The sequence below is a fragment of the Typopeltis vanoorti genome, chromosome 2 (genome assembly GCF_054136105.1).
Source record: "Typopeltis vanoorti isolate ZY-2024b chromosome 2, IOZ_Tvanoo_1.0, whole genome shotgun sequence".
Classification (NCBI taxonomy): domain Eukaryota; kingdom Metazoa; phylum Arthropoda; class Arachnida; order Uropygi; family Thelyphonidae; genus Typopeltis; species Typopeltis vanoorti.
This window is the reverse complement of record NC_143550.1, coordinates 52,902,241-52,924,687: the sequence shown is the minus strand read 5'-3', so window position 1 is coordinate 52,924,687 and position 22,447 is coordinate 52,902,241. Positions and strand designations below refer to the sequence as shown.

Here is a 22,447-nt window from a genome sequence, read left to right as displayed (position 1 = left end):
TAAAGGTCCAATTCCAGATGATTGGAGTATAGCTTTCATAGTGCCTTATAAAAAGGGAAATGAAATTGAATATGAGAATTACAGAGGAATTTCCATACTGAATCTTCCTAGTAAGATTTATGCAAGTATACTTGAGAAACAGCTAAGAAAAGTTGTGGAAGGGAAGCTTAGAGAAGAACAAGCTGGATTCAGGGCAAATAAAGGTGTTGTCAAAAGGAAAACACCTCTGTTTGGTTTCACTTTAAGACAAATAGTGTCTTCACTTGGTGTTTCACTTTAAGACAAATAGTGGAGAAGTCATGGGAATGTAACACTATCTGTATTTAAGTTTTGCAGATCTGGAAAAGACATATGACAAGGTGCCAAGAGAAAAGATATTCAAAAAGCTACACTTATGTGGTGTAAATGAGACATTATATCAAGCAATACTTAGTCTGTATTTGAGTTGTAAGTCAGCAGTTAGAATTCAAGGAGGTATAGGAAGATGGTTTGAAGTTAAATCAGGTGTGAGACAAGAATGTACATTATCTCCACTGATATTAATCATATTATGAAGGAAAATGGCATTAAACCTGATATCAAAATTGGAGATGTTAAATCTCAGCTCTTTACTATGTGCGAATGATATAAATATTGTGTAAATATGTAGTATATGTAAATACTATGTAAATCCAGTACAAGTCTGCATGATTCTCTGTTATGAAAATCAGCAATAAAAAGACAAAGACAATGAAAATAGTCAGAGACATTGAAGACATCGACTGCATTCTGAATGGAGACCCTATTGAACAAGTAAAACATTTCAGTTATTTAGACACAATTTTTAATAAAGATGGCAAATTGAATATGAAAATAGACAGCAGAATTAGAAAAGCTGGTATTGTAAGAAGTCAACTAAATAAATTTATGTGGAATAAGAGAATAATTAGTCAAAACATTAAACTAGCTATATAGAAGCAGTGTTGAAACCACTTTTAACTTATGGATTTTATTCAGAGACTGGAAATTACAGACATGAGAGTTCTGAGAAAGATCAGGAGGGTGAACAGGTGATATCAATGGCAGTATCATATTAAAAATAAGGATATTAGGAATGAACCTGTCATTGTTAGTATTCAGGAATGTGTTAGGAGAGCTAATCTCAGGTGGTATGATCACTTAAAAAGAACAAGAGGAAAGGTTAGTAGAACAAGTGTTCTTTTCCAGGATGGTAGGAAAAAAACCCAGATTAAGACCAAGTCCAGGTGGATTGATAGAGTAAAGACAGTAAATATTCATACAAGATACCAAAAAGTGACAAAATAGCCTGTCAGTTTTTTCTTCTTTTTTTCCCATTTGCTGCCTGAATAACTGAAATGTTTCATAAATATCATTCTACAGCAAAATGTGTATGTGTGAAAAAAAAGTGTAGAAGGAAAATATCAGTCACTCACCCCAGGAAGCAAATTACCTAGTTATGCCATGGGATAAGAAATTGCAGAAGAAGGATGTTAGTACTGCATGAGAAAATAGTCGAGGAATGTTTAAGAAAAGTATCCGACTGCATACCCAGAGTCAGACAGAAGGACTAATTGTGGAACTCAAGTGGGGTAACTTATCAAGCAGGGGCTAAAAAAAAATAGTTATGGAGCAAATATAGAGATATCTGATTAGCAAACCCATATGCAGCACAAAGTACAGGCAGGACAAGTGATCTCATGGTGATAAGGAAAGCAAAATAAGGTTATGACAGGAAATTAGTAGAGCAGGCCAAAGGAAATCCCCCAAAAAAGGTTCATTTGCTGTGTAGCAAGTTCTTTTTTGGATAACTTTAATGAATACAGATTAGTTAGTTTCGTATGATGATGATACATCGGCTGGGAGTCCCCTTTTACAGGAAGGTATGGTACCATCTCAATCTCAGTCCCCCCCCCAAATTTTATCCGGGCTCGGAACCGACATAGCTGACAAATCAGGCCTATGGCTGGGTCAGTATTCCTGATTGTAATCCATGTGTGTTCACAGGGCCAGTTTGCCTGCTTGCAGGATTAAAAACCCCAGATAAACTGGTGGGAAAAACCCTGCTGTCCACACCCAAGAACTTGGCTATGGCCGAGGAAGATCCTTATGCTCCTCACATCGTCGACAGGAATCGAACCTAGGACACTCCTTCACCAGGTATATGGTTGCGAAGCACAAAGCCACTAGGCTAACTGTGCAGACATGAATACAGATTGTAAGACAGTGACAGAAGCAGAAAAAATACTGTGGTTGATTATTGAAATGAAAATCCAAGATGGCTTCATTCTTGCTTACTAAATCTGAGTGATCACTTTGCAAGGATGTATACCTTTACAAAGTGATCACTTAGGTTTAATATTGTACTGAAGATGTAACAAGCATTTATTTGAGAACAGAGGTATGTAAACCAGAGGTATGTAGGATATTAAAAAATCTTAATATTGATATGATCATGAGATTGATCGGGATACCATTCCGTGTGTAATGAGAAAGTGTAAAAGAAATGGCAATGTCCCTAACCATCCTGTTTAATTTAAGTTTCAACACTGACAGACTCCCAAAAGAATGGAAAGAAGTCAAGATATTGCATAAAGGAGGCACCAAGACAAAAGGTAGGAAATTATAGACCAGTTAATATCTCAAGAACTGTTGTTGTTGTTGTTAAGGTATTGGAAAAGTTGGTTAAGCAGAATTCAAGAATAAACAGATATGATACTCAACAGGGTACAGCACAACTTTATGAAGGTGGTTAGGTTGCCTTAGTAATTTACTCACGTTCTACAGTAAAGTGATGGTTGAATTGGATAAGGGAAATGTCTAAACCATGATTCTACTGACTTTGCAAAGACATCTGACAGGATGCCACATAGAATCCTATGACATAAGTAGGAGCAAATAGAGATGGACATGAAGTTGGGGACATGGATAAGAGAGTGGCTGATGGAACAGACATAAGAGATTGGTATATTGTGGAGTTGAATCAAAGAGGAGTGGTGACAAGGGAATGACCAAGTATTTGACAATGATGTTAAGCTGGTGGAAGGAAATAGTTAATGAAGATGATGTAGAGATACCATGGGAGGATCTAAATAGATTACCAGACTTGGACAAAAAAATAATGGTTGCCAGTCAGCATGTCAAAATAAGTTATACACTTTAGAATGAAAAAGTTAACTCAAGCTGTGTATTTCACAGATGGAGCTGGAATGTAAGAAATTAATGAGACTAGGCACTTGGTTGTGATGATGGTGGAGGAAGAGTTGAAGTTTTCAAAGAACATACTGCAAAACTGAGCAAAATATCTCAAGCAATGAGTGGATTTTAAGAAACACATGGAGTTGTAGGAATAAAAATGCTATCATCCTTCTTTATAAGGCTCTGATATGACAGCATCTGGACTATTTATTGCACACAGAATTGTTCATCTGGAATTTCTGTGAATGCAGAAGTGAGTGGAGCGGAACTATAGATGAGAGTATCTGTAGATCTATAAATGATGACTGGTCTATCGAGTACTCCATACAAGGAGAGAATGAAGTTGTGGAGATTACAGGGTAGGGAGGTAGGTAGAAAACAAAAGGTATGATTGAAACATGAGTTACTAAAGGAGTTTTATAGAGTAGATGCTGAAGAAATTTTTCAGTATATGGCTGGATACTGAAAAATTTCTTCAGCATCTACTCTTACTTTCCCTCTTATTATTGCATCAATGATCTTGGCTAGATTTTTTGCTTGGAGAATAGAGAATGAGTGGAATGTATTATCAGAGGCAATTGTGAGTGTTTTTTCTGTGAATAAGTTTAATGATAGGCATTGTGTGAATAATTGTCTCCATGGAGATGCTTAGGTAGCGATAATAATATACAGTGAAGCTATGGAACCTAGAATTAGTTGACAAAATTTGTGGATAAAGAATCTAGCCACAAATAATGTACAACTAGAGAAAATTTTGTGATCCTGCTGAGTATGAGATGGAAACTTAATAGACCCTTGTGCCAAAACCTTATCAAAATCCCTTAGAGATTTCAAGAGAAGCCACCTACAAAAACTTTCATATTGCATGTTGCAATATGATTATTCATATGAATATTTCATATTGCATGTTTCATATTGATGTGTTTTACATTGCCAAAATGAAGCCTATTGGCTCTTTATTTTAAATAATTTCATATTGCATTTGTCCAAGATGGGTGTCATAAACATGAAAATTCCCTGTTGATAAATAGTGGAGGAATTCTGTACTGGTGATTTTTCAGGTAGAAATTGGTTGTCATTGGATTTCATTATTTTAAAAAGGGAAGCAAGAAATATATATCACTAATTTGATGGTAAAGTTTTGTGCCATTTTTAGGAATAGGTTAATTTCTAAGCTACAGGATAAAATACCAGTGGAACAAAAGAATACAAAAAGTCAACACAAAACAGGAGTCAAATCTGTAGCACAAACATTCAGAAATATTTGAGAGAGAGACAGAGATGTCATCAGGACTAGGAGACTTTTTTAGCATTCAATTAAGATTTGGACAGGATTACTTCTGATCACTTCCTGTCAAAAAATCAAACTAAGTACTGAATGTTGTAAGTTTGAAATAGTAGGAAGGCATTTGCCAAGATCATTGATGCAATAATAAGAGGGAAAGTAAGAAGCTAAGAAGTTGGTGAGAGATTATGCAACATAACCATCCAAGTGCAAAATACATTGAAGCAAGACCAGTCAAAAGTTATGGCTTACTTTGGTAAGGGACTAGAAAGCATGACTGTCATTTGGTCTTGGTGCACGTTTCCTGCTTATTTTGGATGTGCTAATAATTTTATTTAAATTATTTTGAGCTTTAGTAGATACAGAAAAGGAAAATGAGATTTCAGTGAAAAGCTGTTTGCAACAGCCTTGGCACACATCTTGGAGAACAGCCTTAGATGCTATGATGTTATTAACAGGCTATGTGAGAGAGAGATTAAAGTGGAATGGGGAATGATAAATATTTCCATTCCTATAAGAATTGGTTGTTTATTGTGTTCATTGCAAATATTTGGATACTAAAATAGAATACTAAAAACCAAGAAAATAAGATACAGAATCATTCTGCTTTGCATTCTTATGATATCGTGTGTGGATGTGAGTGTTGTTCCACAGAATAAGACATCTACACTAGATTATGGTCTGAACTTACTATGGGACAAACAGTCTTTCATGGTATCATTTGAAGGATCATTTGCAAGGAAAAGATTAAGATAATTTGTAGAGTATTTAGTGGCCATGTGAACAATTTCGTAAAATAAAGAATGGTAATGCCAAGTGCCTCAGCAATCTGCCTGCTAGATCAGTGAAGTGGAAATGAAAGCCAGTAGTTCTAAACATTAAAATCTCTACAGAGGATGCTTCACTATTAGGAATGCTGGACTGGAGTAATCAACATTTAAAAAAAGAAAATCAAAATTGAGACTGTTGGCATTAAAAAAATAACAGATGCAACGAATATATTTGGTAGAATGAGGCAAGGAAATTTTTAGTCAGAAATCAAAAATAGGAGATAAGGTTAAAGATCTGTCTCCCACATGCATATCAGATCAAATATATATGCATAAATGCCAACTTTGAGATGAAAAGAGTCAAATGGGTTGTAATCACAAAAACTATGATATTTGTAAAGTGAAAGTGGAATTTCTATTAGGGAAAACAGGTATAATTTGCAGACCAAAGATGGAAATGAAAATTAATAAAGTTGGAGCTATATTTGCCTATATTTTTGAAGTGAGCTTGGAAGTTTGTTGTCGTTTGTCAATTCATTTGGAGATTAGACTTGTTTCTTGGAGTAGAAAAGTTCACTGGTATATGTCTTTATCTGTATTATTAATAGCAAGCCTTTGACATGACATCTGCTAAAAGTTAATCAATATTCAAGGAAAAGTTAAATTTGATATTCATTTATGCTGTTTTCTGTATATGTTTTCGTGTGAGTAAGTGTAATATGGACTAATAAATGTGCAGCGAGAAAAGAATGGTTTTTACCTCTGCTTCACTGTTTTGCAAGATTCCCTACTACTGTTATCTCCATCATGCATGATTTGCATAACATCATTGCATAAAAATGGTGGTAGAATGGAGGTATCAAACTATACACCTGTTTGTATTCCTTCCGTGGTTGTTAAAATTTTGGAAAAATTGGTAAGAATGTTTATATGGAATTGGGAAGATGAGAGTAATATTCTTTATGCAGGCCAGCATTGCTCTATTAAGGGGCACTCTTATTTTAGTAATCTAGTTACCTTTTACAATAGAGTAACAAGAGCAGCAGATAAGGTAAGGAATAAACTCATTACTTTTTTTGGATTTTGCAAAGGCATTTGATAGGATGCCTAGTAGATTGGATTGGTAATGGCTTTCTGATAGATATCAGAGAATTGTACATAGGCGAGCAGTATCAGAGAATAGAAAGGTTACAAGTGAAGTTCCACAGGGTTCACTATTGAGACCATTACTGTTCAATATTTGTCAGTGATATTGTCACAGGACTACAGGGAGATATTCAGTTGTTTGCAGATGGTGTAAAACTTGGGAGAGTTATCAGTAATATTGTTGATGTTTTATCTCTTCCAGAGGATTTGAATAAGGTGAGAGAATAAATAGGAATGTCACTTTAATGCAATTAATGTCAAGTTTTGAAATTTTGAATCTAAAGATGGGATGCTTCATATTCACTTGATGGAGTTATAGAAGAAGTGGAGGAAGCAAGGTATCTTGGGATGATTGTAGATCGAAATTTGAAGTTAGAGAGCATATTGCAAAGGTTGTGAAGACATCTCAAGAAAATTCCGATTAATTTTAGTTTACGTCTTGCCTCAGAAATGCCCCTTCCAGTAAGCAAGACAATGATGTAACCTTCTCCTATCTAAACTTTTTGTATGAGTTTGTTTTTATGTTATGTTTATTTGAATCTAAAGATGGGATGCTTCATATTCACTTGGTGGAGTTATAGAAGAAGTGGAGGAAGCAAGGTATCTTGGGATGATTGTAGATCGAAATTTGAAGTTAGAGAGCATATTGCAAAGGTTGTGAAGACATCTCAAGAAAATTCGATTAATTTTAGTTTACGTCTTGCCTCAGAAATGCCCCTTCCAGTAAGCAAGACAATGATGCAACCTTCTCCTATCTAAACTTTTTGTATGAGTTTGTTTTTATGTTATGTTTATTTGAATTAAAAGAAAGAGCACAATAGTTTCTGTAACTTATTATTACAATACAGGGATATTATTACAGTATTACACTGTATTATTATTGCCACATATGAGCCTTTATAGTATTGTTATTATTATTATTACTGCATATGTGCTGTTCATTGGGGATCCGAGTTTCATACAAATCTGACTTAAAGACATTCTCAGGAACATATCTCGTTCATAACCTGGCGATTGTCTATATACAGATATCACTGGAGAAAAAAATGGAGTTCAAACGAAACCAAAGTACAAAATCTTAAACATTGATGGAAGTTGTCTGCAAGAATAAAAAAAACTAGAACCTTGTGATAAACTTGATAAGTTAAAAAAAAAATCTGCATTATGGAAAGGTAGCAGGAATAGATGATATCTGTCCAGAAATGCTTAGATATTAAGTCTATATCATATTTAGATATTGAGGCTAGCAATGCCTCAATATCTAAATGCTCAGATATTGAGGCATTGCTAGCCTGGTTTGCTGAATAAGTAATGCACCCACTGTCCAAGGCTGAATCCTGCAGTCCTTGAATTCATTGCCAGTATGAGACCACCACCACCACCACCACCTTGCTTCACAGAAGCTGAAGTGGCTTAAGATACGTCCATACTTGTTCTCTAGAGCAGGGTTTCCCAGAGTACACAAAAAAAATTATTAATATTATTATTTATTAACATCTAACCCCCCCCCCCATGGAGTCAGACTCATTGTGAGAGGTATACAACATCACGCACAAAACTCGTTCACAAAACTTTTCTACATTCACACTCAGGTATTGCATTCCACTCACCAGGGGCGAATTCTCCATGCTTGCTGCACAAGCTCATTAATTGAGAGAGAAAGTAATATTCATTTGTTAATAAATGCATGCATTTAGGCTTTTATTTTTGTAGATAGAAGATGTCTTAGGCTTGCACAGCAATAATTGAGCTTTGCATTGTGTATCGAAGGCCAATGCTTACTCGGTTGTAGGAGCTTCCAGGTCTTGGCAGCAGCACTGTGATTTCATGTGCGCACATAGCCATTTCTGTTGCTTAAACACAGGCCATATGCAGTCAACGTAGCTCTAGTCAGTGAGCTTCAGCCAGCTTTTACAAGTGTGCGTGTTGCTTGGGAAAAATTAAGTTACAACCAACTTTTTATGATGATGTTATTGATCAGTTCATAAAGAAGAACTGCAGGGTAGAATTTGTATTCAACTAGCTAAATTGAAAAAGATAGAATATCATTTGTAAAATAAATGTTGTTTTTGTATGATTAAATGTACATAAATTTCTAAATATATAGTTTTAAATGGTCAGTAATTCATTATTCCACTAATCAGACTTCAAACCCACCTCTCACTCCCTGAATGATAACAAGAGCAAGCGTGAATTTCAAGACCAGTAATCGCCCCTGCCACTCACCAACCCTCCATGCAAAGAACTTTCTCCCTCATACCATTCTTATACAGTTTCCATTCATGACTTCTTGTTTCTATCATCCTCTCCATTTTCTATGAAAAATTTCATCCATATCAACCTGATAACAACCCCTAACTAATATGTCTCAATCATATTCCCCCCCTCCTCCTCCTATTCACAAGGCTTTGCAATTTACATTTTTTCAATCTGTCTTCATACTCTGCATTCCAAAAACCACTGACCACCTTTTGTGAATCTTCTCTGCACCCTTTCTAGCATATCCTCATCACCATGAAAACCCAGTCACCAAATCTGGAATTGGTGACCAGGTTTTCATGGAATTATTACCGCTTTATTTAAGTTAAGGAATATTACATCCCATATAGTTTCTTAGCCGAATAAGAAAAAACTATATATTGAGTTTCATGCCGAATATAGTAAAAACTATATATAAAGTTCGGCGATTCCAAGCGTAAGCAAATACCTGGATACTGCAGCACTGATCCCAAAGGGTAGTGCAAGCTGGGGCAACTCGTGGTAGAGGTGGAGCGAGCTCCGATCACTATTCTTGATATTTGCCCATAATGTGAACTTAGCTCCTAGGAACTGTATTTTTGTTCACATTATGAGAGAAGGTCACTACCCAGACCGGTTTCAACCTTTATTAGGTCTCATCAGTGAGTAGCCAGACCTAGTTAATATCAAGTTTGTAACGAACAGAACTGGTACCCCTACTACGAGTATTGCCGTGAGGTGCTCTAATAAATTATTAGATATGTGAAGAGCCAAAGGCTTCAATTCGGCGACATATAACTTGTTTAAGTTAAGGGATATTACATCCCATATAGTTTCTTAGCCAAATAAGAAACTCAAAGAGTTTCATGCCGAATATAGTAAAAACTATATATAAAGTTCGGCGATTCCAAGCGTAAGCAAGTATCCAGGTATTTGCTTACGCTTGGAATCGCCAAAATCTTACACTTTGCAACACAAGTGATGGTTCCACCTACCTGCCCATTCATACAATCTATTCAAGTCATCCTATGGCATGGCTATGTTCGCTACACTTTAGTATCTCATTATTTCACCCTGATGAAGATGAAACACACTTATAAATTGATCACTGAATATCTCAATGATGTTTTCTGAGGAAGTTACTATTTTACCATTTTCATCCATCAACATGATCTTACCATAATCATTCTTCCTTCTACTTGCCACATATCTGAAAAACTCTCTAGGGTTTCTTTTATTTTTCTTGGCCCAATTTGTTAATTTCTGATCATACTGTAGCTTGGCTGTCTTATGAGTCACCTTTCTGACCTGCTCTTTATACTCCTTGTGTAATTGAGTGATACCGTTATTCATCTTGTTCTGTCAACACAGTGTCTTCTTCTAAATTTCATGCTTAATCCTTTTATTCATCCATTTGACATCTACCTTATTCAATCTTTTGACCGTCGGAATGCATTTACACATTGATGTTGTTAAATGTGTTTTGGTCAGTTCCCTTGCAACATTTATCTCCCTCCTGCTTAACATGTTATTCCATGCTATAGCTCCAAGCTGTCTTCTAAGCTTTTCATAATCACCAGCATTATAATTCTTTGTATATCCTTTCCTTGCAGAAGTCTTCATATGGCTAGTCACCACCTAGGTGTTCACTTCATGATCACCTAGGTAGAAGGAAGTGCAAAATCCCACTCATAATCACATCCTCTGATGAAATGAGCAGATCTAAAACTCTCAGTCCTCATGTACTCTACTTTACATGCTGCCTGAGACAGTTGTCTCTCAAGAACTCAAGAAATTCAATTTTCCTTGCTCCCAAATACTATCTGTTCATTCCAATCTGCAGTAATTAAAATTGCTCTTTCCTCATTCACTGACTGAAGTTGCTTATACATTTCTTCATCACCACAGTCTTCATTCCCTTCCTATAGCAGCATCTGACTAAATATTTCTTCCTGTCAACCTCCATCTCACACCATAGTGACTCAAAAGTGGCATGAACAAGACTGGTTACAGATCTAAAAGTGAATTGCTGTGTTTATTTACAAATGCCAGGAGCATCAGAAATAAGGGAGATGAAATGGTTTCATTGATTGAATTTATTTTCCCCAATCATTGAATATCGATGATATCTTGACAGGAATAGAAATGGAAGAGTATGATGTTTGGATAGAACATCAAAAAGTTCTATCCAAACATCATTTGGATAGAACTTTTTCTATCCAAATGATGTTTGGATAGAACGACAAAAAGGAAGTGGGGGGGGGGGGTTCTGTTGATGATAGCAGACAAATTATATCTGCACAAAGTGGAGAGGCAAGATGTAAATACATCCACTCTTCTTATACTGTGTCTCCCTGTCCACCTTGACTCCTCCCCATTCCGCTGTCCATCTTGCATTCTCATTGTATCGTTATCACTCACAGTACTATTATTTTCATTTACAATCACTTTAATGTCTCCATTTCCTCTATCCTGATCTTTTGCCTCACCTCTTAAAAATGATTCAAAATAAAAAATACAAAATAATAACAATAATAAATTATTTGAAAATTTATTTAGCCTGTCCATGGCAGTGGTGTATTATAGGTTTATAACTTAAATAAAAATAAAAATTGTCTATTTTGTACTATTTGTAAAGAAAATTGAAACTTGCATTTCCTGATTAGCATTTGGGATAGAGAGAGAGGAAGAATATAAAATGGACTAATACTTATGTGTAATTGAAACTTGACTTGATTAAGAGATTTCTATGCAAATTCTGTATATACAGTATTTACAAGTCATTTATAACCATAAGAATAAATACTTATGGAAATAGATGAAGTATTGGTTTTCTTCATGAATACATAACAAATATTACACCAAGATTTCTTCGTCATAAGTGGACAGATTGAAAGAATATATGACCACCTCCTTTCCTGCTCAGTGAACAGAGACTGGTACCATTCTCTGTCTCAAGGAAGTAATAAAATCACTTATTAAAATCCTGAAACACACTGTTACTCAAGATCTGCTATGAAGAGAAACTTTGTAAGGTGTCCCTTATAGATTGGCAACAGAGGGCACTGAGTGATTTAATAAATAAATGCCTTCTCCTGTTTCTGCAGATCTCGATGATGTTAATGTAATGTAAGATGTAGCTTCCTGAAAACTAATAGCAGCCATTATAGAAGTTTGCTCACAATTAAAAGAACTGTGGTGTATTTGTTATACATTAATGAGACAGAATTTTTAAAATGGGTGATGTATCCTTCATGTTGATGATTTAATTCCACAGAAACTACAACTCCACTTATAGAATAGTTTGATTATCCATATTATCTAATTCTTGTTCCATCTGGAGTACTTAATGTGTGCTATAGATAACATCCTTTTGTGGGTGGCATTATTACTATAAATAAAATTCTAAAAAATGGTTTCTGGAATCTAGAAAGTGGTTTACAGATAAGAAAATGCTATTATTGGAAACACAAATTCACAAGAATTAATAATAATAATAATTTTATTATTGCAAATATTTACAGATCTATAGAAATCTGTAAAAAGAAATAACATTCTATTGTTCATGCATCACCTTATGAATGTGCTTGTGTACTGAGGATGGCCTTTGAGTTTCAGGCCAAAATACTTGCAATAATAAAATTATTATTATTAATTCTTGTGAATATGTGTTTCTAATAATCATTACTGTGTCATAAATGCTATTAAAACTCATAAAACTCATTAGGGCAGTTGGAAGTACAACAGAACATTGTGCATTCAATTCTCGTCGTGATGAAAGAATCTTTATAAGCTTTTATGTAAGCTGATCTCACATAGAGATAGCTCTTTCCTCCCTCAAACTCAGGTTTTTCATCCTACATAGACAAATCAGTCATGAGAGCCCAAGCAATTTAGACAAAAAATACTGTTGGTTGTGGGTAATAGATGTAGTGTCATTGTGTGTAGTTGGAGAATTAGGTAATAGGGGAGACAATCAGATGTGTAGTGGAGTAGAGTGCTCTCTCACAGTGAGTCATTGGAGATGTCAAGTAGTAGTAATAGGAGGAAAATACTGTTTTTTTTACCATAGACTACGTCTCCTGAATTGTTGCCATTTTTACAAAACTCCATAGTTTTAATGAAAGAGGATGGCCAGTGTGTGTACATGCATGCACATACATATATGCTTACCTCACCACTGATTAAAGCAGCAGGCTTCCTCCTTGGAGATGACAAACTTATAAAAAAATCTATAATAGTCTGTGGTAAAAATTGACTGATCCAATATCGTATTTTAAATATAATGTCAGATGGACGGTAATAAAGCAAAGGATCTTCTGCCATTATAGCATCTTCAGTAGCATTTACTACATCATGAATGTTTGGATTTGCAGTTTTCATAAATTTAATTACTAAAAAAGAAAATTCCTCAAAATATTCATTTCCATATGTCTCTTTTATGTCAGATGGTGTCTGCTTGTAGGTTCTTTCAAGAGCTTTTCCAGTGGTGTCAAAACTTGAGAAGTCAGTTCTGGAAAATAGAGAAAGGAAGAAAAATTAATTCTTATTATTTAAAAGGGTATTATTACATTCTTCAATAATACAATAGCTATGTTTACTAAAATGTATGCTTCATTTAAAATACAATTTCCCTTTGGAAATGTAATAAATAGAATGTGTGTATGAGAAATACATAAACAAATATGCTCAGAAAAATATAACTATTATTTTTGGAGGAAATGTTACAAGGACAAATTATGAAAGAATAAGATATTGGAATGTACACTTATTAATAATATATCTTAAATAGGATTTAAAGAAAAAATATTCACATGTTTCAGTATCTTTTTTTTCTTTCTGATAGTCTTCATGATAAAGTGCTGGAAAACAAATGTAAAATAATTCTGAAGATTCAAAAAAAAAAAAAAAGTTATTTAAAAAATTAAATAAAAATCTACAGATGAGAGTCATATATGCAGTATGTTGACACATTTCTGACTGCAGTCTGTTATTTTGCATTGTTCATAATGATTGATAGCAAGAAAAGGTCTTGTTATATTGTTGGCATTTGTGGTTTTGATCTTGATTTTAAATACAACTTATCAATTGCTTGCTTGTGACCAGGAATCCTAAATTTATCTCTGGGTCACGGACTCTAACAAAATTTATTTGATCTGCGCCAGTTAGAGTTGTCTATATTAGTAAATTGATATGTGCAGTCATGCCCTTATCTAGCCTTAATATTGTTCAATCACTCGTTTCCCCTTTTGTCACGGTTCATATTTTTGGTGAGTGGCAATGTCGTTCTCAAACATAGTCTCATAACCAGGATTCAAATGATAAACAAAAGCTTTAATTTTCACTAACAGTATACATGGAACATATATCAATTAACTCGTCAATTCCATTAAATTAAATTAATCACTTCAAATAATATTATATAACAATTTCAGTATATGACATATCTATTACCTTCTAAGAAAAGCATGCACGTAGTTATACACTAGGAATTTTCTAGACATGTGTCTCTAGGGAGACAGTTAAGGCAACATTTACATACAAAATACTTTGCAAGGATCACAAAACAAGGTTCTTCGGACTACCAGTTCAAATGTCCCTAAAAGTTCCACCGACTAATAAACAGTCTCAGTCTTCCTTTCTGCAAAGATGTGCTTAGACCGAAATCTTTCATTTACACTCCCACTTAACTTTAGATAGGTCAAAATCACCTTATCATTTCTTGCAGCATACAGTCTCATGCAATCACCACGTGCATATCCTGGTTGGACCTTTTTGTTCACGCTACAGATTGCTTTCTCATCTCATGAGTTGCTGTGCACTGGAGTTTCACCGCCATTAGGAAACATCTGAGGTGCTTGTATGGAACTTTACTACCATTCAGGGGGGGGGGACATCACGGTTTGGGTTTCACTTGGATCCGAACCTTAATCCCTCATCGGACATCCTTCGCGTGTCTTACCTCCTTCACCACTTCTTCCTGCTCTCCTGATTTTCCGACCATCAACTCCTTTTTTCTCCTGCAGCTTACAGTTGCGGTCGCATCAAAGTCCTTCATACCGAACCCGTGAGAGAGTTCCTCCCAGAGAATTTGTGAAATCTTGCTTGTGAAGTTCAACAGTGGGTTTGTCAAGATCATGATCCTAGGGCTCTTAGTCATCACTGTGGCATGCATAGTTTCATGGAATCTGTCCTTGGATTGATCGTCAACACATTTTTTTTCTTGGTTTGTTGTAACTTACATATATTATTCTTCTAATTCTGTTCACACATATTATTTTTTCACTTCCAATTCACACGCATATATTTCCCTTTTTTGAATCACACATTTTAATATTATACAATGCTTCCCTCCAATGGGTGAATACAATTACATTTAATGGACAGTTATATGATACACCCCCCCCCCTTTTCCTTATTTCTTTCTAGTACAATTTTCACCAGCAGTACAGATATTTTCCTTATTTAGGCTCCGTTTCTTGTTAGATCCTGAACAAGGGTCTGTCTAGCAAGGCAGGCCTCATTCACGATCTAACAGTCTGGTGTAATGTATGAATGGATTAATGATTTCCAAATATCATGTATAGAATAAAGCCTTGGTTCTTGTTTAGACTGCCATACAAGTATACAATCTTACTAGACTCTTTTGAAAGAAGGACAGAATAGGAGGTTATTTTCCAGAGATAAGGCATCAAAGCCAATAATGACCACAATGTCATTGGTGGGAAGGTGTTTACCTTCCTGGATTTCATAACTTCTCTCATTCTCATAACTTCATTCTCATAAATACCATAAATACTCATAAATAATCATTCATTCTCATAAATATTTCATTTTTGGAAATGAAATGTGTCTTTTGGAGATAAAAGGCTTTGTAGTCTCCACACTGTTTAAAAAAGATTCCAATGCCTGTATCTTGCAGTGCAGAAGCCATATGTCAAAAATATTCACCAATACATGGTAAAGAAATGAAGTCTGTTATTCTGTCTGATTTAGAATGAATTGGTTGTCGAGAAGATTAAACTCCTTTTTTTTTTATCAACAACTTCTCCTAGAAAACAAATACAGTACATAGAGAATTGATTTCCACCAAATATACAATAAAAAATTTTAGGCAAAGTCTTCACTCCTCATACTTAAAATCGAATGATGACAAGATCTGTGTTCAACAATATATAGAAAATTTTATCACTGGGTTAGAAAGTGTGTTATACTACCCCAGAAATTATATTCTTGTTTTAATCCTTTACCCAAGCATAAGCAAACAAGGTTTGCATGAGGTATCTTCAAGACTAGTCTACTTGTATATAGAAGCTGTTGACTTCACATCAGCTGCATAAGTATTTCATAGCACAAAAAAAAAAAAAAAAATATATATATATATATGGAAAGGGCAAGACTATTTAACCATAACCAATCTCCATGCTTAGCTATCATTAGAATAGCTGGGTCAAGGAGAGTATGGCAGGCAACTAATGCCATCTCATGATTCCATACAAGTAGCCTAGTTAGTAGCCAAGGTATTTCACATGCAAAAGGATTAAAAGAAGAATATTTTTTGTCATGTATAATATACTTTCTACAACCAAATCTAATCTGAAGTATTTAACAGTATGATGATATACCATTTTACGACTTGTATATAGAAAATATATGACTTCTGCATTGATCTTCCTGTGTCTAACTCTATCTGATTTGTTTTTCCATTGAAGTGGTCTTGATTACTGCATTCCATTGATTGCTAATGCATGCAAAAAAAAAATGAGTGGAAGGTAAAAGTTGTGTCTGTTACCATGGTATGATAGAGGTGAACTAAGACAGAGCTATGATTGTAAAGGAGTCAGTGAACAGATTGTGTTGGGGGAATGGTGTGGAGTGTCTTTGATGGAAGGAATAATTTATATAAGATGGATGGCTTGCATTCAAATGGTTTTGGTGTCAGGAGTCTGTAGAGAATGTAGATGACATGCATTGAGGATTTTGAACTTTGGGAACAAACTTTCACTGAACAACACGTTACCTCTGCTCAGAGAAAGCAATCATGTAGTCTTGACTTGACTTGTGTTGTTCAGTGAAAGTTTGGAAGTGCAGAGTGAGGGAAACCAGAATATGTTTAGGGGGAATGCAAGTGAGCATGGGGTTAGCAACCTAGAGGTTAGTAAGTGGGAGAGTGATCACATGATGCTAAATGTAGAACCCCGAGTTTTTAACTTTAGTGAGCTAAGCAACACAAGGTGTAAGGAAGGTTGTGAGATGAAGGGGTATTGCAGTTTATGTGTACTAATTCCAAAAGTATTCAAATTTATGTATACTAATGCTAGAAGGATTAAAGGGATGAGGAGTTTTTGTCATCGGTTAACTCAGCCAAATGTTATAGGCATTAGTGAGATATGGTTGACCAAGAATGATATGGTCATAGGAGTATAATTCAAGGGATATGATGTTTTCAGACAGGACAGAAGACACAAGATGGGAGGGGATTTTGTGATAATATTAGAGAAATTAAAGCCAAAAACAGTACAAGTGCATCAAAGAGACAGAGATTCAGAGGGAATTTCATTTGAAGCTATCTAGTGTGAAATAGCCTCAACTCATCTCGTTATCTGCATTCTCCCTTATACTCCTGCTGTAATCCAAGGAGTATAATGGAGACTGTAGATGACATGCATTGAGGATTTGAACTATGGGACCATCGACTGGAAGTAGGAGGAATGGTCACAAGCAGGAAAGGAAATGGAATTTATATGGCTGCTAAGAGATAAGTATCTGAGGTAGCATGTAATAGAGAGAACATGAGATTTGAGAGTGCTGGATCTCATCATAGCATCAGAAAACTTAACACTAACCCAACTAGCTCCACTACCTCTGCTCAAAGAAATCAATCATTATAGTCTTAACTTGGAAATTGTCAGCCATGCAGAATTTTCTGTTAAAAAGGGATATATGTGGAATTATAAAGTAGGTGATTATGACAAGCTGAGAAGTCAGCTTTCAGCAGTGCCATGGCATAAGAAACTGGAGGGAAGAGATAAATTAAAGATACCAAGAAATTATATACTTGGTTTAATCCTTTATCCAAGTGTAAGCAAACAAGTTTGTGCCTGAAGGGAAGAGATGTTTGTGTTCCATGGGAGGAGGTCAGGGGGATGTTTGAAAAAAGCAGTATCATAATGTATACCTAGAATCAGAAGAATAAATCAGGTAGGAGGATGAATAGCTTCATTAAACAGGAGTTGCAAGCAAAAAAAAAAAGGTTGTGGAGAGATTATAAAGAAAAAGGTGATTGGCATGTCCATGAGCAGTACAAAGCACAGGGAAGAAGAGTGCCCTGAATGGTCAATAAGACCAAAGTTAATTATGAAAGGAAGCTATCTGATGAGGCCAAATGAAATCCTACAGAGGTCTTTAACTGTGTGGCAAATAAAAGGAAGAATGACTATAGAAGGATGACTAAAAGGTGCTGATCATAGGAAGGTAACAGAATCAAACTAAAATAGTTGAATTACTGAGTGAGCATTTTGCAGAGGTGTAACAGTTGGTGAGATGTGACATTGACTGATAGGATAATAGAGGTTGAAGAAATGAAGGTGCTTAAAATAATGCAGAACCTCAATATGAACACAGCCATGCGATTAGACAGCTTATTGGCCTGTGTATTAATAGAATGTGCGAAGGAAAATGTCACATCTCGCATTACAGCTCCTTGGACCAAGCTGTTTAATTTTAAGCCTTAGTACTGGGACAGTGCCAATGGAGTAGAGGGAGGGCAAAAAGAGTCCCACTGCATATAGAAATCTCCAAGACAGAAGTAGCAAATTACAGTCTAATCATCATCTCAGGAGTGGTGGTTAAGGTATTGAAGAAATTGGTGAAAGACAGAATTCCAAACTGAGTGGATAGGAACATGATACTCTATAAGAGATGATATGGTTTTGTGAAAGGCAGGTCTTGCGTAAGTAATTTGTTTACTTTTTATAATAAAGTGACAATGGAGTTGGATAAGTGAAATGGCTACTCACTAATATTGCTAGGCTGCAAAAGCAATTGAGAAGATTCCACATAGAACTCTATAGTATAAATTGGAGCAAATGGGGATGGATATGAATCTGGTGATTTGGGTTAGAAGATGTCTGATGGACAAATATCAAAGAGTCGTTTATGGAGGAGTTGAGTCCAGGAGAAAGCAAGTGACCAGCGATGTACTACAGGACTCAGTATTTGGTCCTCTGTTGTTTAATTTGGATATAAGTGGCATAGAAAATGATTTGATAGGAAATATTCAGTTGTTTGCTGATGCTAAACTTGGAAGAGCAATGGTAACTGAAAATGGACAAAGGTAAATGGCTGTCAGTTTAATGTGGCCAAGTGTAAGGTGACACACTTTGGGAAGAGATCATGAGCTAGGTACTATATTGATGGAACTGAAATCACCCTCAGTAACTTGGGTGTGATTGTAGACAGTGAGTCAGAGTTTAGAGGGGTATATTGTGAAGTTAATCAAAACAGCACACCAGATTACATGGATGTTGAAAAACATCCTAACAAGCAGGAATAGAGAGGCTATTGTTTCCATATGTAAGGCTTTAATAATGTTACATCTGGACTACTGCATATAGATCTTGACACCCAGATTCCAAAGTGGATGAAGAAGTGATGGAGAGGATCCAGAGACCAGTGACAAAGATTGTGGCAGATCTATGGAATGCTCCCTATGAGAACAGAATGACAGTCTGTGGGTTTCAAAAACTAGTGGATAGGCAAAAAAGCATAGACATGATAGAAGCATATTAGTTATTAAAAGGGTTTTATAGAATTGACAATGAAGACTTTTTTCAGTACATGGCAGGAAGGGAGAGAATGAAGGTCACCAGTGGAAATTGTGTAAGAGTGTGGTTAATAAGGGTTTTAGAACTATATTTTTTGCTTGGAGGGTGATGAATGGGTTGCTAGAGGTAGTTGTGAGTGCTTCATCAGTAAATGAGTTTAAGGAAAGTTATGATAGGTATTGTGTGAATAATGGCTAGTGTGAGAATAAGGGATCTCCCATGATGAGTCTTCTGATTCGATAATAATAATTATCTCCCCAATCACAAACTTATACATGGAGGAATATGAAGAGGTAGCTATCAAAAGCAATTCCAAAACATGGAAGCAATACATGGACAATATTTTTACCATATTATACTTGACAGTAATATAATTATACTTGACAGTAATTTTGTTTGGAAGCAAAGCTTTAATATCTAAACAATTCTGTTATTATTTATTGGTCTTCATAAAAATAAAAATTTAAAAAAAATACTATTGAAATACAGAGGGAAAATCTCTCCTTTTGAGATACATGTAAAAAAGTAGGCTACAGTACATATATCACTAGATGTTTACAGCAAGTTCACTCACAGTGGTCAGTATCTTCATGCTCATTGTACAACCTAGCAAATGCTATCACTATTACTGCAATAAATAAAAAATACAGCTATCCACATCTTAGAAGACACTGATAAGAAAAAGAAATTGTTTAATCTTCTCCACAAGTAATTCATTCTAAATGGTTACCCAAAGGGAGCTGTTCAGATATTATTATATACAGAGAAACTTTATGCAGATATCTGGACTTCATCTCTTTACCATTCACTAGTGGGAATTCTCAAATATGTAGTTTCTATGTTGCATTGTGTAGTATGGAAACTATTTGGGAAGTTACCAGTTTATTTATTCTTATGGTGAAAAGAATACAATGAAGCTATAGGTCAATGTCTAGTCCAGAAAGCCAATCCAGGGCCTCATTCTGTCACCTCGTGGATGTCTTGGAGGTTACCATGAAATTGGCACCTTGGGTAGATTCACAATATGAGTGATCATATGGGGGGGAACAGTCACAATAAGGGTGGTCTGACAGTTTCCATTTGTGTAGTAGGTAGCTACATCTGCCCTGGTTGGTTCTGATCCTGCTGACAGATGACCAAATCTTTCTAGGAAGAGCAAAAACCAGACTGAGGGAGCACAGGGATCTTCAACCAGGAAGCCATTTGTTGAAAGATTGTTGGACCTCTCCACAATGTTCTCTCCACATGTTAGATGTTGATGGTAAGGCAACTGAAGAGAGTTCGTCCATGGGAAGTTACCAGTGAATGGTAAAGAGATAAAGTCCTGATTATGTAGGCATCAGAATCTCCTCTAAACTAATGCAGACACTTCAAGGCCTTTTATCTCCAAAAGACTGTGTTCCTGTCCAAAAATATAATGGTGTGCGTATAGACATCAGGATATTTTTAGAATAATTACCACAGAAACAGATCATATATCTCCTGTTCTTTTGGCAAGGCTAGAGGTGAGAATGGAGAGGTTACAAAATCCAGGAAGATGAAATGACATCATCCACAAATGCAAGGATAAGTCATTACTACTTGTGTCTTCATTGAACAACATGAAGTAGATTGGTCACTGGCTTTGATACTTTTCTCGAAATAACCTCCTAATCTTTTCATTTCAAGAAAGCTAGTAAAATGTTTTATATGAAGCTATACAAAAATGAACTGCACATGGCAAATGTGCTAGGCATATATTGCATGTATGACTGAGCTCTCATCTCTAAATTGCTTTCTTATTCTGAAGATTCTATCAGAAAAACTGAGGACAAAACCCTACATTCTTTTACTTTAAATCCTCTTCGGTACATATATATACATACATATATATTCAATGAACATATATCCCACTATCTTTCTCTTTCATAACAATACATATTTAATAATTTTATACTAAAGCTATCTTATACAATTTCAGCAAAATTAAACTACAGAAAATGGCACTATAACAAACTTGTTCATTATAATAAACTATCAAAATTTCTGACTACGTGTAAAGCACAGTATACTAAAATAATTCACTATAACAAAGTGGATTTGCTATAATGAGAATTGACTATAATAAATAAAAATTTTAAATTATAAATTAATTTCTTTGCCTGGCTGGCCTTTGCAAAACCACAACTTCTTTATTGTGTCTAATATTATAAGAATTATGCTTGATATGAAATATTTGCTAGAAACACAATCAAAATATTGTGTCTTCAGAAGGATTTTCTTTTAACATATGTTATGCATAATCAGCATTTTGCTGAAATAAATGACTAAATAAAATTAAGTGAGAGTGAAATTCCATGGGACTCTTCTCTTTTAGCAATTGGATCATCACATTGCCTACAGAGGCATATGACTTATGCCCCTGTAGGCATAAGTCATATGCCCTTATGATAAGTGCAGTAGGAAGATTGAAAATGGCTGCAAAAGAATTCTCAGTGAGTTTGAATGAGTGATCACTTTTCAAAAGTCTATCACCCAAGTGAGGATATCTCTGTATAGCAATAACTAATGTGAGAATTAAAGTTAATAAATCAGAGGTACTTAGTATATTGCAGAATTTAAATGCAAACACTGCTGTAGGTTTAGATGGAATATCAGCTCAGGTGTTGTGTGAATGTGCAAAGGAATTGTCAATGCCTCTTACTTGGTTATTTAACCTAAGTTTAAACTCTGGTATGGTCCCTAGGGAGTGGAAGGAAGGAAGGCAAAGTTTTCTTTGCATAAAGGTGAAATTACAGACCAATCACCATCTCAGGAGTGGTGGTAAAAGTATTGGAAAAGTTGGTTAAGGACAGAATTCAAGAATGGGTGGATCAGAATATGATACTGTATAGGGGCCAACATGGTTTTGTTAAAGATCGATCCTGCCTTAACAATTTCTTAACTTTTTATAATAGAATGACATCTGAGTTGGACAAGGGAAATGGCTACACAGTGATACTACTGGA

The 22,447-nt window shown here is 35.3% G+C and overlaps 1 protein-coding gene across 4 annotated transcripts in view; it reads right to left on the bottom strand.

Annotated features, from left to right (window-relative positions):
- The window catches only part of LOC150109013 (short-chain dehydrogenase/reductase family 9C member 7-like), a 154,660-nt gene that overhangs the window by 70,776 nt on the left and 61,437 nt on the right, over window positions 1–22,447 (bottom strand). For all 4 annotated transcript variants that reach the window (XM_090411308.1, XM_090411289.1, XM_090411318.1 and 1 more), the window contains exon 5: window positions 12,808–13,147. In XM_090411308.1, the coding sequence (XP_090267434.1) occupies window positions 12,808–13,147 (340 nt within the window). The remainder of the gene's footprint in view (window positions 1–12,807; window positions 13,148–22,447) is intronic.